Source organism: Silurus aristotelis (genome assembly GCF_946808225.1).
Source record: "Silurus aristotelis genome assembly, chromosome: 18".
In the NCBI taxonomy this organism is placed as follows: Eukaryota; Metazoa; Chordata; class Actinopteri; order Siluriformes; family Siluridae; genus Silurus; species Silurus aristotelis.
Window position 1 is genome coordinate 21,138,517 of NC_139591.1, and position 17,648 is coordinate 21,156,164.

Sequence of the window (17,648 nt, forward strand, 5' to 3'; positions counted from 1 at the left end):
GCAAACACACACACACACACTACCTGCAGTGCAGATTGTGAAGACCACCTGGACCGAATCAAAGAAGAAGAACATGACGAGGAGTGAGACAGAAGCTCCGATTGGGAGGAACAGAGCCTGTGTGGAGTCGATGGTCTGAATACCTGAAACACACACACACACGATTATGTATTATCAGTTGTTATCACAGGTATCATTATGTAACATTTAATAACTGAATGTCACAAATTTTAATTAATTATTTAATGATATTGAGGTTTCAAGTAAAGACGATTATTAATGATGTCAATAAAAGGTCCTGCGTGTGTGTGTTTGTAGCTACGAGGGTGTGTGTATGTGTAAGTGTGTGTGTCGCTCACTGTTGTTGGAGTTGCTGTTGTTAAAAGAGCTGTTGGCTGTGGGATTTCCATCCTTGTCCTTTTCCTGGTTCTCACAGTCCATGTTTAATGACCTGGGAGGAAGAAAAAAAAAAAAAACACGCGCACACACTTTAATCTCAGTAAAATAACCAGTGCAAACCAGTATTCTTGAGTCCAAATTTCATAAAATCTTTCTCAGATGAAGAATTATGGAAATTTTTTTAACGTCCGGTTTGTGTTCTCATCGGAATGACAACCATTTAAAAAATAAAAACTGTCCTGAAGACATCTGATAGAGTTGCGAACCGTCGACGCAGCCAAGAAACGGCAGAACAGTGCACGTCAGTTTGAGGAGCGAGACGTCGGCACTCTGCAGGATCTCGGGCTCGAGATGAATGATCTCGTTTCGAAATAAACCCGGAAATCTGCTTACCACGCCAGTGTCTGCTATCGCACCCGAAACAAACCAAAACAACGTGCTCTCCATGTTTCCACTCAGGCTTCCCAACTCCCCCATATCTAATCTGCTTATCTCCAGAATTCACCATCTTTCTCTTTGTTTTATGACCAAAAAATAAGGAAAATTTTTTTAAAACCTTTTACATCTTTATTACTATGTGGTCCATTAACATGCCGTTTATAAACAGCCTTTAAATGTCCAGACGCGTGAACAACGCTGCAGGTTTGGTTTGGCGACGCGCACAAAATAAAAAAAAAACTACAACCAAACAGCCAAAAAGAGTTGATCGAGTGGCAAACTGCAAGTTTGTTTATTCCCAGTCAGTACTGGAAAAACTCGAATTTTGTTTTGCGCATGCGAGAAATCGCCAACGTCTTTATGAGTCTAGCGATTATGGATTCTTTTGCTTTTTATGTACAGCTTCTAAAGAATGTCTCTTCAAAGGAGAAAATCCTGACAGTTCCGCATATCGAGGGAGTGAATGAATGAAGTATGGAAGGAATGAAGACTTTTTTTTGAAGATAGTAGAACAGTTTAATAGAACATATCTTTAAGAAATTAAATATTAAATTGTTAAAACACACACACACACACACACACACACACACACACACACACACACACACACACACACACACACACACACACACACACACACACACCTGTATTACCCAAAAGGGGTCGAACAAAATGTCAAATATTACATTTTAAATAATAAAAGTTTTTCCATTTCTAAAATTTTATTTGATCAATTTAATTTGTGCCGAATTAATCGATTGCTTAATTTAATTCATATAATAAAAAACGTGTATTAATTTGATTTAGTCTATTTTATTTTTAGGTATTATATTTTCTTATTTAAACCAAGCAGGCATTTTATTTAAAATTGTTTTAAAAACTGTTGATGTTCAATGGTAATAATAATGAAAAACGGTGTTGATAAAAAAAGAAGAAAAAAAAAACGACGGCAAGCAAAACTGTGTTTTGCATTTGCCCCAAAACTTTGTGTACCGTTACATCTCATGATACATCAGTAAAGTTTACTGTAAAAGTTTATCCTGAACTGGACAGTAGATCATCAGATCACCCAGCTGGTGGCTTCTGCAGATATAAAACCCTGGGGTTTCCCGATGTGGAAGTTTGAAGAGGAAGTGTGTAGGCACTGAACTTAGAGCTCCGACAAGTTGATTTCTTATTTAAAGCTATGTGTTGCATGCATTCTAAAAAGGTCATTGTTGCTACAGAAAAAAAAACATAAAACAGTTCTTCAACCAAAGATCTATTCATCTATCCCCAGATATCCTAGTTCTCAAACCCAGAAACCATTAAGTTATCCATCAACAGACCCGTCTAGCTCTAAAACCCAGAAACCATCCATTTATCAATCCCAAGACCTATCTAGTTCTCCAACCAAGAGACAATTCATTCATCTATCTCAAGATCTATCCAGTTCTCAAACCCAGAAACCATTCATCCATCAATTAATCACACTTTCTTACTACTTATTCATTATTCCATCCAACAAACCATTCATGTTTGGTCATCAGAGTCAGAAATCATCCATTTCTCCATCCTCAAGACCATTTAGATCTCAAACACAGAGATCATCCATTCATCTATCCTAAGACTTTCCAGTTCTCAAACCCAGAATTGAGCCAATCATCTAACCCCAGGCCTATCAAGTTCTCAAGAACTATCCAGTTCTTACAACCAGATACCATTAATTCATCTATCCTGAGACATTCTGGTCCTCAAACCCAGAAACCACTTCATACGCATTTAAAACACAAAACAACGGAATAGAAATCTAAGTAGCGCGAGTGTGTGTTGGGGGAACCTCCAGAAACTTCTGACCCTCGTCGTCTGCCTCCTCCCTTTCTGTAGGCGGATGGAACTCGGTGTGTCAGGGTGAAGAAAACACTCATCATGATTAAATGTATGTTTATGTACGTTCAAAGGAGCTCTAAAAGCTTACCTGAAGCTGCCATAGACAATGAGGAGGATGGAAATGAGGAAGGTGGACACCTGGCTGGAGTCGACGAGGGAGTACGCCCTGTAGGTGGGGTGGGGATTGAGGAAGAAGGAAAAAAAAGAAAATATTTTAAATATTTTATTCGCACTTAATAGCAATAATATTACTTAGGGAAAAAAATGAACAAAAAGGCGTCTGCTCGTTTTATTATTTCTGTGGTATTTTTCATGTTCTGAACTCCATCCTGAACCCGTGCAGGTGGAAAAGCAAGAGCGACAGGAATCACTGCATTCATGCAAACAAGCTTCGTTTCAAAGAATGAAAATGCAACACAAGAGCCATTTAAACAGGCGAAAGAGAAAAACAGCCCTGCTCGACATTCTCCCGCCACCTTTCTCGTGTAACCGCCGCTGTATTCAGTAACAAAAAAAAGCCGTCATTACATTAACGAGGTGGAGATTGAGTTATGGTGCGACGTACAACAATTTCACCCCTACAATTGGCAATGAAAAAAAAAAAAAAAAAAAAAAAAAAAGAGAAAACAACCCACCCATTTGTTCAAACCGGGTTTGAGGATTCTTTGATCGACACGTCGATGCGATTTTAATTCTCGTATTAACTAGCTGTTAATTTGAAGCAAAAATATAATACGAGGAAAACAAACGAGAAAAAGAAACAATTGTATAAAATAAAATAAAAAATTTAAAAATCAAATAGAATCGAGCTATTTGGCAGGAAATTGTACTTTTACGGTTTTTTTTTCATGGCGGGGAAAAATGTTTTTAAAATAATCTACAAAGGCTTTATTTTAAAATTTTATTTTAAATAAAAATAAAATCAAATTTTTTTTCTAATAGACTTCTAATACAGTACACAGTTCAGTAGTGGCGTAGCCTATGTGGAGTTTCTCTGCTTGTTTATTGGTTGACGGCGACAAAAAAGAGGCTGAGTTGAAGATTACACGTCACCGCATTCTTTACTTTCATTGGCTAAATCTGGTGACGTATGTCTTTAACTCCGCCTTTTTTTTTTTTTTTTTTTTTTTTTTTTTTTACATCAGAGGACACTTTAACCAATAAACAAGCACTGTACTGTGATGCTACTCGTTTCTTATAGTATGTACAATGCCAAATAAGGAATGCTTTCTGTACTGTTGCATTGTTCCTTTTTTAAATCTTTTATTAGTTCTTGTTGAATGTTGGTCATTGCAGTCTGGAGCTAACGGGCAAAGAAATCACATGATCGATATGATCTCTAAAGGTTTAAACCCTATGAGCAGACTGTGATCCCTGGTGTAGATAATATTCTAAATCGATTTTAAGGCTGCAACAACTAAGCGATAAAATCGATAATTATCTAAAATGAAATCTGTCGTCAACGAAGGCCGTTATCGCTCAGTCGGGTTGCTCGAGTTACGGTTTAGCTCGACACTAAGATAACACAAGCGCTTGAATATGGAGCGCTATTGAGTAAACTGTTCGCTAACTCCAGGACAGTCGCACTCGCGACACAGTGATGATTCAATTAAACCGCAACAGCGGATCAAACGATCACATTTTACCCACTGTTGTAGCTCATGCATTTATACGCCAGTGCATATTTTCTTCATTTCTTTTCATCAAGATCGTTAACTTCCTTCATCTCTCTGCTCCGTTCTCTTTTTATAGCATGTGTGTACTACAACAGTTTACTTTTGTATACTCAATTTTTGTATATTTAATTTATGCATAGTATTTAATTGAAATGCTAAATTTATTTCATTATATTCTTGCTGTTTATATCTTCACAACTAAACTAAATGTCTGTCTATTTTTTAAAGCATTGTTGTCATTTTTATTATTTTGTTTATTTTTACAGAAAGCAACAACCCAGCATGAGTGAAATCCCCCATGTGCTCCTCGACAAGCCGCTACTATGAGCTTTAAATTGTCAAAATTATAAAGAGTTAAACCCGATATGTGGCTTTTGCATTATTTAAGTGCACTTTTATACATAAATACCCTGAATTAGGGCTCTATATAGTTATAATAAGCAAAACAAAGAGATACAAAATTTATCAATTATTAAAATAATCAGTAGTTGCAGCCCTAATTATATTTTTTATAGAAAGATAGATAGATAGATAGATAGATAGATAGATAGATAGATAGATAGATAGATAGATAGATAGATAGATAGATAGATAGATAGATAGATAGAGATTTATATGTAGTTGCAACAAAATATTAAAAGAATTGCACCAATTAGAATTTTTGGATAATACTTTTTATTATCTTTAAATAAAACAAAACTTTGACTATGATCATTAGAAAGAGAATTATAATTTTTTCGGTCCTAAACAAGAGTGAGAGAAAATATCAGGCACAAATATCAGGCAAGCTAAAAAAAGTGTGAACATCCCTGGTGTAGGGGCGACTGTTGAGGTACAGGTTTACATCTATATCATTTTAACTAAATTATAGAACTTTTTTTTTTTTTTTTTTACTTATATGTAATGATTTAAAGACTCTGGATACTTTTATATTTTCTTTAAAGTCTTCACTAAACACTAAATCAGCTCTAAATGCTGACTACATGCGAACATGCTACCGCAGACTTTTAAACAACCTCCTGGATTTCTCTGTTGTAATGATGTAATGTGTTCATCATTGGGTTGCGTATACATCTGCCACCCCTACGCCCACCTAATTGTTAGTAATAAAGGAGACCGTGTTTCACTTTAAGGGTACATCATCACTAATCTGAAAACTCTGTTCAAGTAAACGGTCTGAAAGTCTAAAAATGCTCGGCGTCCACGCCTTCATTTTCAATCTTTTCTCAAAAGTTTTCCCACAGACCAAGAAAGGCAAGCGGACGCAGAAAGCAAACAGAGCTGGTGAATGCTTTAAACAAAACTCGAGGACTCGACCCCGAACCTGTGCTCAAACACACCCAGGGTGTGGAATGTGTTTAGCCCCTGTGAGGGTCACGTTACGCTGCTCACCCCTTAAATACTTTTAATAAATAAAAACAGATTAAGGACACACCAGGACGCCGTCTAACTTCCGAGGGGACGAGTTGCGAGGACAGACGGAAAGTTCTCCTTCGGTTCTCATCGCCTGCGCTGCTGGAGCAGTTTCGCTATTCGACAACGCTGTGGATTCTGGTGTCAAAAGTCGACTCGGTACAGAGTTGCGAGGTTTTCACCGCCGCTGTGAAGCCACTGACACAACCGCTTTAATGGAATGAATGTCTGCCTTTCTTCATTTTGTGAAATTGCAAAGAAAGACACACAGAGAGACAGACAGACAGAAAAAAAGAAAATACAGAAAGAAAGACAAAATGACAAAGAAAATCAGAGAGACAACCAGAAAGAGAGAAAGACAAAGACAGATAGACACACAGACAGAAAGACAAAGATAAACAAAAAGGAAAAAAGAAAGACAAACAGACAGAAAAAAAAGACAGAGAAAACACAAAGAAAAAAACAAAAAATGTAGACAGATGGAAAGAAAACCAGAAAGAGAGAAAAAAAGATAAAAGGAAAACCAGAAAGACAGATAAAGAAAGACAAAAAGAAGGACAAAAAAACCCCACCAAATCAATTCAATAGAAAGATCATTATGGAGCTTCTCTGTGAAGCTGAGATGAAGGAAATCCTGACTGATGAAATATGCTGATGCACTGAGTCAGACCATCACGCGTGAGGAGAAAAAGAAAACTAGATCATTAGTGGGTGTTTGATGACGAGCATCATCATCATCATCAGTCAGAAGTCTGAGCACAAAACATTCCATCTCAAATTTCTCAATGAGAGCAGATGAAAATAAGCCGTGCTCTCGGTGAGGACTGTGATGGCCTGAGAGAAGAAACTGAGGTTGAAGGAAGAACCAACCTGAAACCAACCTGCCAGGTGTTTCAGGGCAATGCAAGTTATCTCATAATGCACCTCAGAAAACCAGGAAGCATTGAAGCTCATGTCAGAAAAACATCTGAAGCATCTCTTTAGTGAACTCTAACTGTATTTGATGTTCCAGCCACCGTACTGAAGCTCTTCGGATGCAGTAGCGATAAATTCTTCCTTCACTTGAACTAAGAGACTCAAACCTGTTCCATCATGACCATGCCCCTGTGCATAAAGCCAGCTCCATGAAGATCTGCTTCTCATGGGTTGAAGTGGAAGATCTCCTGCTATAGAGCTCCAACCCTATTAAACATCTTTGGGATTAATGTGAACTCTGACCACACTGCAGGCTTCCTCACCTTCATCTCTACCTTACCAAACCCCTTCGTAGATGAATGAATTTCCACAGAATCTAGTGGAACATCTACCCAGAAGAGTGGATCGTTTCGTTTCTTTTTTTTTTCTTTCAGATTACGTCAAAAACACGCTCACACGAGTCGAATAAGATAAAACGCTACTCGCAATTCTTCACTCGGAGCACCTGGATCATTAAACGTGTGTGCCGCGTTCTATTTTTAGATTTCGGAGTCGAAACAATGTTTGGTGATGTCATGGTGAGGAAGAAATACCGAGATCGCACTCTGGCGCACGACGTAATGGAATGACGAGCAGCTTCGTCGGTGTCGTAATGCAGTCAATAACGAATGAATAGCAGCTTTTTGAAGGAGCTCGTGTTCTTTTGTGAGGAAAAAAATCTCAGCTGATAAATGACTCATTAAAAACCAGTTCCCCTTCACTTACACGATATCAACAGAATTTATTGGGACCCTTCCGTTCTTCACCAAACGTTTCCCACCACGTCGGAGGCACACATTTGAAAATGATGAATTTGGAAGCGTTCCTTGACTAGAAGACCCAAACCTGTTCCAGAACAACAAGCCAGGTTCATGAAGATCTGCTTTACATGGGTTGGAGTGGAAGATCTCCTGCTATAGAGCTCCGACCTCAACCCCTTTGGTATAAACTGCACCCCAGGACTCCACACCTCACCTACATTAGTACCTGACTTTACTAACACCCTCATGGCTGAATGAGTTGCCAGAAATCTCCACAAAATCCAGTGGAACATCTTCCTGCAGGAGTGGAGGTTATTATAACAGTAAACTGGATCTAAACGTGGAACAGGGTTTCCTAAATAGAAGCACATATGCAGATGTCCACAAAACTTTTTATATCAGTTTAAGTGTTGGGGTCTGGCTACTGAAATTGCCCTTTTAAAGAGACAGTGTGTGTGTGTGTGTGTGTGTGTGTGTGTGTGTGTGTGTGTGTGCCCCTGCACAGCAGCATGGAAATGGTAAAGACGCGTCCTTGGCATTAAATCCAATACATATCAAGTGTTGCCATGGAAACTGGCTGGCCAGGGGTGATGGAGCTCCAGGGGCGACGGAGCTCCATCACGTTTTAAACCCGCCAAAAAATATATATATATATATATAAAAAGTCACAGGCGGAGAATGTGAACACGTGGATTCGTGGCTCGAGCATAAACCCAGACGTAGTAAATGTGATCCCTGTTTGTTTGTTTGTTTAATCGAAGGAAACTGATCGCCGAGTTCTTTCGTTTGTGGTTTAAAACCGAGACGATGCAAAGCAAATTGCAATACAATGGTGGTGTTTCATAGTGCAATAAAACTTTTGTGTGGATCGTCTCACTTATAGCGGGATCGGGTACGAACACTAACGGGTTAAAGCTGTCCGTGTTCGCGTGCAAAATCGTTTGTTTGCATTTTTATATAATCGTTTTCATGATGTTTTATAGACGGCTCGTCGACGAGCAAAACTCCTCCGTGTAGCTCAGTGGGGTCATTAGCCAAAGTTTCCAATAGCTGTGACTCCGAATGGCCCAGCAGCTGTATGTTACTATGGTTACGGTTGTTTATAAGCGGCATAAACTACCGGTGTGTTCAACGCTCCGAACCCACACCTGAACTCTCTTCAGCCAATCCCAATCCAGCATTCACAGGGAAGTGGAAGCTCAGCGGTTAAGGCTCTGGGTTACTGATCGAAAGGTCTGAGATTTAAGCACCAGTATCCGCAACCACTCATTGGCCCCTTGAGCGAGGCCCTTAACTCTTCAGGGGTGTTGTCTCCTAGCTGAGGATGTGGTGGCTTAGTGATTAAGGGATTGGACTTTAGATTCGAGTTCAAATGCCAGCCACACGAAGTTGCCACTCCAGGGCCCCTGAGCAAGGCCCTTAACCCCATAGCTGCTCAGCTGTATGATAAGTGCATCCGCCAAACGTCACGATTGTAATCGTAAAAGGTGAAGAAAGAATTTCACTGTGCTGTAATAGACCCGTGACAATTTAAAATGCCTTTCATAGAACACACTCTGGGTTAAATCTTGCATCATTGTGTTTGAAGAAAAACAACAACAAAAAAAAAGTTATACAATAATCAACCACAGCACCAAACCACAAACACTTGCCTCGCATCATCAAAATCTGAGAATATAATTTGGAGAATAACCAAAGCATCACACTTAAAAAAATAAAAACGGTGAGCCGCTGCAGACGATGCATTTACCTTAAATGACGAACATCACGAAGCTCTGGCCTTCCATACAGTATCACCAATCACAGACTACGGGAAAATCGAGTGAAGATTACAGCTGCAATTACTGTAATTGTGAAGGCGAGTCGCACAATGCCGAGTCGTACGACGTACGCTAGAAACAGGAAACCCCAGAAATAAGAGCGAGAACAAAAACAGCTTCGAAAACCACCGAGGCGTTTGCACGAGCGATGCACCTGATTTGTTTTTGTTAATTCGGGGGGGGGAACAATTGAGAATTAAAAACGATACTTCAGTTCGTGGACTCCTCGCTAGAAGATTGGTCTGCGCCTATTTGCTGTTAACCTCCACCCTTCTGAGATGATGTTCCAATAGATTTTGGAGTTTGCTTGCAGAGATTTGTGAAGATTCCTTTAGCCACAAGGATGTTAATAAAGTCAGGTCTTGATTTAGGTGAGCCTTTTGAACATCCCAAAGATGTTCAATAGGCTTTGAGCTGTAGAGCAGGAGATCTTCCACGGAAAAATAAAAACATGTAAAGCAGATCTTCATGGAGCTGGTTTTGTGCACAGGGGCACAGTCATGCTGGAACAGGTTTGGTTCTCTTAGTTCAAGTGAAGGGACTGTGTGATTCCACCTTTGAAGAAAAAAATTTTGGGGAAAGAACCACGTGTCCCAATAATTTACCCCAAATAAAAGTGAAACTCAAACCAGATACACCTGCACAAAAACAGTGGGCATTTAAGGACCGAATAATCCCAATCCTTTTGATATACTTACAAAAACCATTGGACTGGACTGTAAAATAAAACAACGTTTATTTAGTCAGAAATCAGAGAGATTTGGTGTTTGATAATGGAAAGCTTGTAACACAATCACGTGTCTGGGGTTTATACTTGGTTCATCATAGCGCCGCTGTAGACAAGCTCCGTTTTTTCGATCCGAAACTGTAGCCGTAACTGGGAAATGCGGCTACCGTTTCATCTTAAAAACTACAACGTTACACGGGCATGCGGTTTGCAGCACAGCCGTAGCCATTGTCATTGGGCCACACTGATTTCACACTAATCCCCAGCCACGCTGGATAAACATTTCTGCTACGAGTAAACGTCATCGTGACACGGCGCAACAAAAGAAGCGTCTGGAAGTGTTCGCTGAGGTAAAAGTCGGCCAAAACTCTGTTGCCAATACAGTTTGCTGAAGTAACGCTTATGGCGTGTCTCAGTGTGATATGTAACGTGGGGATAACAGGCAGGGGAACGGCAGGTCCTCCAGGAGAACAATCACACGCTGAGATCTTTGACGTCCTTGATGTTATATATTAACTTCACAAAAACTCGGATCAAAGCAGGAACCTTGGGACAAGTTTCTCAATACAGCGAGCAGAGATCCTTTGTTTTTTTTTTTTAATACCAGATTTCCCGCCATCCACTGTGACCAATGAGTCTTCCCACACGACTTCACGTATGCACCTGTGACCAGTTTCACACTCATATGCTTTTATTTGGAAGCGCGGATTTCTCTCTTTCTTCACTTTGACCTTCCGTTTGAACTGCGGCGACGGTTTCAGGCAACGAGAACGTAGCTTTTTGGAAACGCTCGCCAAAGCGAATAAATTCGAAAACGCATTTTTAGGCACCGGTGCGATTTATTTATTTATATATTTTTTTAAGTCAAAAAGTAATTAAACGAGAGGTGGAAATAATGCAGGTTTCACTCATGTACGTGGCTGTAAGTGTTTTTAGACTTTGTGTAGACGTAGCCTGGTGCACAAACGTTCACTATTAGGTGCTACTGGATTCCGGATTAAAAGTAACAGACACACTAATCGAACCAGTCACAACACCTTTGTGGCACACAAGTGTTACACTTGTGTAAGATCTCCTGCTGCAAAGCTCAAACCCTATTGAACATGAATGTGGAGTGCACCCCAGGCCCCCAAATCTCCACAAGCACCCTGCAAAATCTAGTGGAACATCTTCCCAGACATGTGGAGGTCATTATAACGGCAGATAGGGGCTAATTGTGGAATCGGATGTTCAAAAGGCAGAATTTGTGCTTCCACTTCAGCCCATGTAAAATCACGTCTTCATGGATTCATCGGCCATGCTGCAACAGGTTTGGGTCTCCTGTAGGAAAAATGCTCAGGTAGGCAGGGAGAAGGCTTCATCAGGTTGACACAGGCTGCAATGTCTGGGTACGACAGTAATTTAGGTCTATGGAGCAGGTTCAGTGTTTGAACAAATTCTTCACACGTTCCATTGAGACATTATCACTAGACAGCCAAACCAGTTAATCCTGTCAGACTGAAGTCACTATACAGATACTTTGTAAAGAATCAGACCGAACAGAGGGATTGAAACACGGTTTTCAACACGCACATATGAAAATATTTGAAGAAAGGAGATTTTTTGGGATCGAATGAGATAGCGGAAAACCTTTTTACAGCTTTAATTTCTTAATTTTTTTTACGAGGCGAAATCAAAAAAGCGTCAAGACTGTATATTTTGTATTTTATTTTACACTGTATGCACAGAATGCATTAGAGACAGCATGCAATCTCATCCCACCAGGTTTTGGGTGGTTCGAGATGGATGCTGGTTCTCCGATTTCACAGTCTGCAAAGCAGGTATGTAATGACAACTGGTTATATGATCTACGGTACACACTTACACGGTCGGCGTAGACTCACAAAAAATACAAAACACATTCGGGTTCATTAAACCAAATTTGGGTTTGAGGTAAAAAGCGCTATTCTGAAAGCAATAAGTCTGAGTTTTCGTATTTTATTAAAGACAACGAGGATTTAAAAACATCTACACAGATGCCTCTTCGTGAAGTCTCGATTTTTTCCGTAAAAATTCCATACTCTTCTCAAACTCAAATATGAAGACTTCCCTAAAGATTTGTAAGACGGAAAACCGAGTTCGATGAGCAGGATTTTATTATAACTGCGATTCTACAATGGCGCAATGTAACGTTAATAAATGATGACACATTATTAGTCGTTGCAGCGGCGTTTCAAAGTGGCGGAAAATACGTTTTGTTCAGGGATGTGAGCGTTTTCACACGTTTCAGTCCGGATTAGAAACCTGTGGGAAACGACTGAAAACAAGTGTGAACGTGACGAGTTTTTAGACAAAACAGACGTTTTCCCAAATTTATTCAGATTATTGGAAATATAGCCTGTGTTTTTTATATATATATATATATATATATATATATATATATATATATATATATATATATATATATATATATATATATATATATATATAAAATAAATAAAAATAAAATAAAATCTTCAAAACTGCCAACATCGGCTTTTTATTAATTATTGGTTAAAACATTACCAGGCAAACCTGCTCTCGATCCTGGACTTGTCATCCGGGTTGTACAAGGGATTGTATCGTCACTAACGATTCACGTGTGCTGTATTGTGTTTTTGAAGGACAGAAGATTGATAACTCTAGCAGTTACGTGAACAACAGGTTAGCGTTAATGGCCTGAACCCATCCTGAACTACAGTAACGGGTCGTACAAAGGAACTCGTACAGTGAACACTTCACATAATCCACAGTTCAATACCAAGGACCAATACTTAACAAAAGAACATCATGTTTAACAAAGTAACAAAAGTATTCAGGACAAATGAGTTTACACTTTTCAGTTTCGCTTTAAATTATTATGTATTTTTAGATGGAGAGAGTGATGGAGTGAAAGTATGAGTCTGGTGAGAAAACTAAATTATAGCTATAACAAAGAATAGGAGCTTGTCTCTAGAACTTTCCACATCAAATGTACCTATGAAACAAGTTGCAAGTTTAACATCCTACTTGTTGCCGATTAACGGCTATAAAAGAATAAACACCCTCCTTCTGCCCCTCGGTTTATATCAATGTGCTCGGTACATTTATGCCCATTGATGGATGCCCTTATTCTGAACGGCTTACATTTATCTCAAACTGAAGCTGAAGGGCTTTACTCGAGGGCCCAGCAGGGGCGGCTTGGTGGTGCTGGGATTTGAGCTTCCAATCAGATGTCCAACACTGTAACCACTGAACCACCGCCGTGCCACCAAAATGTTCCAGATGTGTGTGTATATGGGTGTAAGGGTACACTGTATTCAGGGTTCGGTACATCGTTCAACCTCCACCTTGAACCAGTCTGTCGTTCCTACTGCACACTTCACTGCTGTCACACTGCCCTCATACATGTCCTGCACCACCCTCACATACTTCTGACACACCTGACTTCCTCATACAATACCACAACTCCTCTATCTCTCCACTCTGTCGTACGCTTTCTCTAAATCCACAATCACACAATGCAACTCCTTCTGACCTTCTCTATACTTCTCCATCAACATTCTCAAAGCAAATAATGAGTCCGTAGTGCAACAAATTCATCCTTAATTCATTCACTCCTTTACTATGCAGAACTGGCCCAACCCTAACCCTAGATTTTCACCATGAAATTCTTGAAGCAAACGCAAAAGAATCCATATTGCTAGACTGCCGTAAAGGCGGAAGTGGCCACGAATTTCACGTCGCAAAAACATCACACTACAAATCATATTTCGACGCCAAAAGTCAAGCCAAGTCCGCCATTTAATACGATACCAGTAGAACTCGGATTTTAACCGTGTTCCGCACGTAAAAAGCATTGCATTCGGTACACAAGCGCACCCAACCCAAAGCCCTGTAGCGAAGAATTTCTAGAGCAGACCTGGGCAAACTACGGCCCGCGGGCCACATCCTGCCCTTTGTACGTCCCTGTCCGGCCAATCATAAATTACAGGGATGCACCGAAAATTTTCGGCCGAAATACCTAAATCACCAAAACAACACAGAAACACAATTGTAATGACGCAATAAAAAAGCGCAGCCAGCAGACGGTTATCTGGATAAGAGCCAACATGTCTGCGGTGTACCTGAAATCCAAACATCCCGATTGCCTTCTAAATATGAGAAGAACGCGGCGCAGAAAAGTAAAGTCAATCCGAGCATGCGCACTCCGTCTGTAGAGGACGTTTTTGAAAAGGCAAGAAAGTTTCCAGTGATGGTGCCAAGGCAAAAAGCATAACACAAAAAAATATGCATTTTATTGCCTTTTGAATTTAATTTTCATTTCGGTGCAGCCCTAAAATATTATCGTTGGTGTGGCCCTCTGACACAATTCAGGTTTCTCATGTGGCCCCTTTATTTATTGCCCACCCCTGTTCTAGAGTATATCGCAAATATTAGAGCGCGATTTTTCACTGCACGATTCAGTCGATTAAAACGCAAAATTACAATGATCGCTAAATTCAAGATATGGAGGCAGAAATTGTGTATCGTTTCAGATAGTTCATCAGCATCACCAAAAAGAGCTGTTTATTTCTACAAAAAATATTATAAAAATACTGATTTCATTTGCTTGGTAAAAGCAAAAAAGGTTTTATTATTCTAACTGATAAAATTTATTTGACTCGAAAGATGAGGCACACTTTCAGAAAAAAAGAAATCTATTTAAACTTTTTTGGAAAAGATGAATCTCCATCAGTATTGTGAACTGACCACCACACAGAAATGAAGAATATCAAACATTTTGGGAGTCGGCTGTCCACAGTGGTCTTTAAGCGAACAACAAAATTGTTAAAATCGTGAAATAAAAACGTGTCTTTTGTCAATAACACACAGCTCCTAGTTCGAAATACACGCTCCGAACAGAAAACTAAGGCTGCGTATACAATAATCTGAAAGGGTATGAAAACGTTTTTTTGCTTCCACACGTTTGTTTTCGTAAGCGTTTTTGTAAACGTCTGAAAACGCTTACGTTCCTGTACGGCGCACGTGCGAAACTACGACGCTTCAATCCGAGTCGTTTCCGCCTGCCGCTCCTTTGCTTTCCGGCTCTTCAATACATCACGCTGATGACGTTTTCAGAGCCTACGTTTTCACAGTCCACACTGCGGCGCGAATAGTGAGCTTTTAGATGCATCCACTTTGGAGAGCGTTTTCAAAAAGCTACACTTTCGTTGATGCCGTCTCAAGTTTCCAAACAAAAACGTTAGTGTGGACAAGGTCTTGAGTTTTATGTTTTTGGTGCTTTCCGGTTCCCCAGAAACATGAAAAACTCAAGGCCAATGAGGGGCCAAATGTTTAAACCTCATGTCACAGTAGTGATAAAAGTTTTATAAATTCTCAACATCAAGTGCTACTATAGAAGATCATTCTTGTCATTCTTGTCCAAACTGGTGTGTTCAAAAACAACAATGCTATAAAAGAAAGGAGAAGGTGCTGCAGGTTGCAGGCCATTTCAGCCCAGACGAGGTAATTTGATATGCTGCTTACAGACATCACAAATATAAACAGTGTGTTTTATTATCTCCACCTGAATACATGGAGCTCATACCATCTCGCTCATGATATGTGAAGATCTGGTGCGGTTGCTGCGAGGAAGGTCGCTGTCGGGTCACTACAGAGCATTATTGTGCGCTCTGAGGTTTAATTGTTATTATGCACCTAAAATCAGACCATCCAGGACTGAGGGTGAAAAAGGGCAAGAATATGAGCATTTCCAGAATATCAGGTTTAAAGCATGTATGAGAGGGTGTAGTATTACCAGCTGTGAAGTCAGGAACTGCTAGCTGGCAGTGGCAGTTAAAAAAAAAAAAAAAACACGAGTGGTGGATTTTCAGCTGATGTTGCAGTAACGTACAGTGAAGTGTAACCAAAAAGACAGAAATAAAAAGCAGAAAACAGCAAACTTTACCATGTTCTACAACCACCAAGATCGTCTTTTATAAAGTGTAATATTTCTGTTTGGGCCAAACAGTCAAACTGCGGTTTTGATAATTTTTGGGAAGTAATTCATTTTAAATTAAACGTAAATCCCTTATCAGCATAGAAAACCTCAAATATAAACACTAGGGATGTGCATCTTGATAACTGACGCCGATACGATTTGCATCTCGATGCATCGCCAACGAAACGATTCGCCCCCATTATGATGCGGTCCGATTTCCATTCGATTAAACACCAAGATTCAGTGAAAAAATTTATTTCTTCGGTTCAGACAGACAGCAAATCATCAATTTACTTACTTCTAACGCATTGCCCTTTCAAAAAATTTTATAGAGAATTAAATAAAACCAGAACTTCTTTTCCTGTTGTGTGTGCAGGAAGGTACAGCTCTACCTCTGCCATGTTAATCTGTATTCGATGTCACTCTCAGGAAACGCGTAGTGTTGTGATGCGTCATGTTCGGCGGTGCTGAGAGAACACGCTCGAGAAACAGTTTAGCGACGGGAAATCGATCTAAATATCAAATATTGGTCACAAATGATTGGTCACTTTCTAAATAATAAAAGTAAAGCGCATCTACTAATAATTATTTAGTGTAGTTCCTCCTTGTGCCAACAAAACTCCGGGACTCCACAAGACATCTGACAGTGTGTTATGGTATCTGGCACCAAGATGCTAGCAAAAGTCCTGTAGGTTGTGATGTGGAGCCTTGATGGTTTGTCAAGCACATCCTAGATGTTCCTCAAACCAATTTTGCAGTATGTAGGAGCACATTTTGCTGCTGAACGAGACCACTGCTATTAGACGATACTGCCACCATGAAGGGTTTAGGTAGACGGTTTGTGTCAAAGTAACATCTACATGAATGTGAGGACTCTAGGCTTCCCAGCAGAACACCCAGAGCATCATACTACCTTCAATACTACCCCCCAATAATGCATCCTGAAGGTCTCTCATTCCACATGTTTGCAACTTGCACCTACCAATCGACATGCTGGAAAAGATCATGTCACATCATGTCACCATCAGTCACTGCTCCATGGTCCAGTTCTGATGTTAACAAGCTTATTAAAATGAGCTTTGGGGGACATACAGGAGACAGCAGGGGGCGCTTTGACCACTCTAATACACAGAAAACTGTGACCTTTCTATGGTAGCCAACATGAACTTTTTCAGCAGTTTGTGCTGCAGTAGCTCTTCTGTAACCAGATTATTTTCCCTTCACTTGCTAAGAGCATCAGCATATCAAGAGCTGTCTTGACCACTTCTGGTAGGGTTTAACCAGTGAGGAAACCTAGACATCCACATTTGGCTTGGTAAGGTCACTCAGAGCCTTACAATGGACCATTTTTCCCAATTCCAACACACCAACTTTGAGAACTGACCATTCCTGTGATATCAAATACAAATGGTGCAAAAGTTACGATAAGTACAAGATGGTACATGTTACAGGAGCTTCCAGTGCAATTGAAAATACAGACATAATGTAACCTTTATACAGAAGTGGAGATATCGCTTAAATATATGTACAGATGTTATTTACAAGTGTGCAGTTCACAAATGGACCATTGGATTCTATGTATAAATGTGTCAGTTATGATGGAAAACGTGT

At 39.9% G+C, this 17,648-nt stretch overlaps 1 protein-coding gene and 1 long non-coding RNA gene across 2 annotated transcripts in view; both read right to left on the minus strand.

Moving 5' to 3' along the window:
- LOC310741248 overlaps window positions 1-17,648 on the minus strand; it is a 248,859-nt gene that overhangs the window by 169,938 nt on the left and 61,273 nt on the right. The gene's annotated exons all lie outside the window — the stretch shown is intronic.
- The window catches only part of sppl3 (signal peptide peptidase 3), a 37,214-nt gene that overhangs the window by 14,734 nt on the left and 4,832 nt on the right, over window positions 1-17,648 (minus strand). The window contains exons 2-4 of the mRNA XM_083568812.1: window positions 2,795-2,872; window positions 360-451; window positions 24-143 (exon numbers count right to left, since the gene is read on the minus strand). Coding sequence (XP_083424938.1) covers window positions 24-143; window positions 360-451; window positions 2,795-2,872 — 290 coding nt within the window. The remainder of the gene's footprint in view (window positions 1-23; window positions 144-359; window positions 452-2,794; window positions 2,873-17,648) is intronic.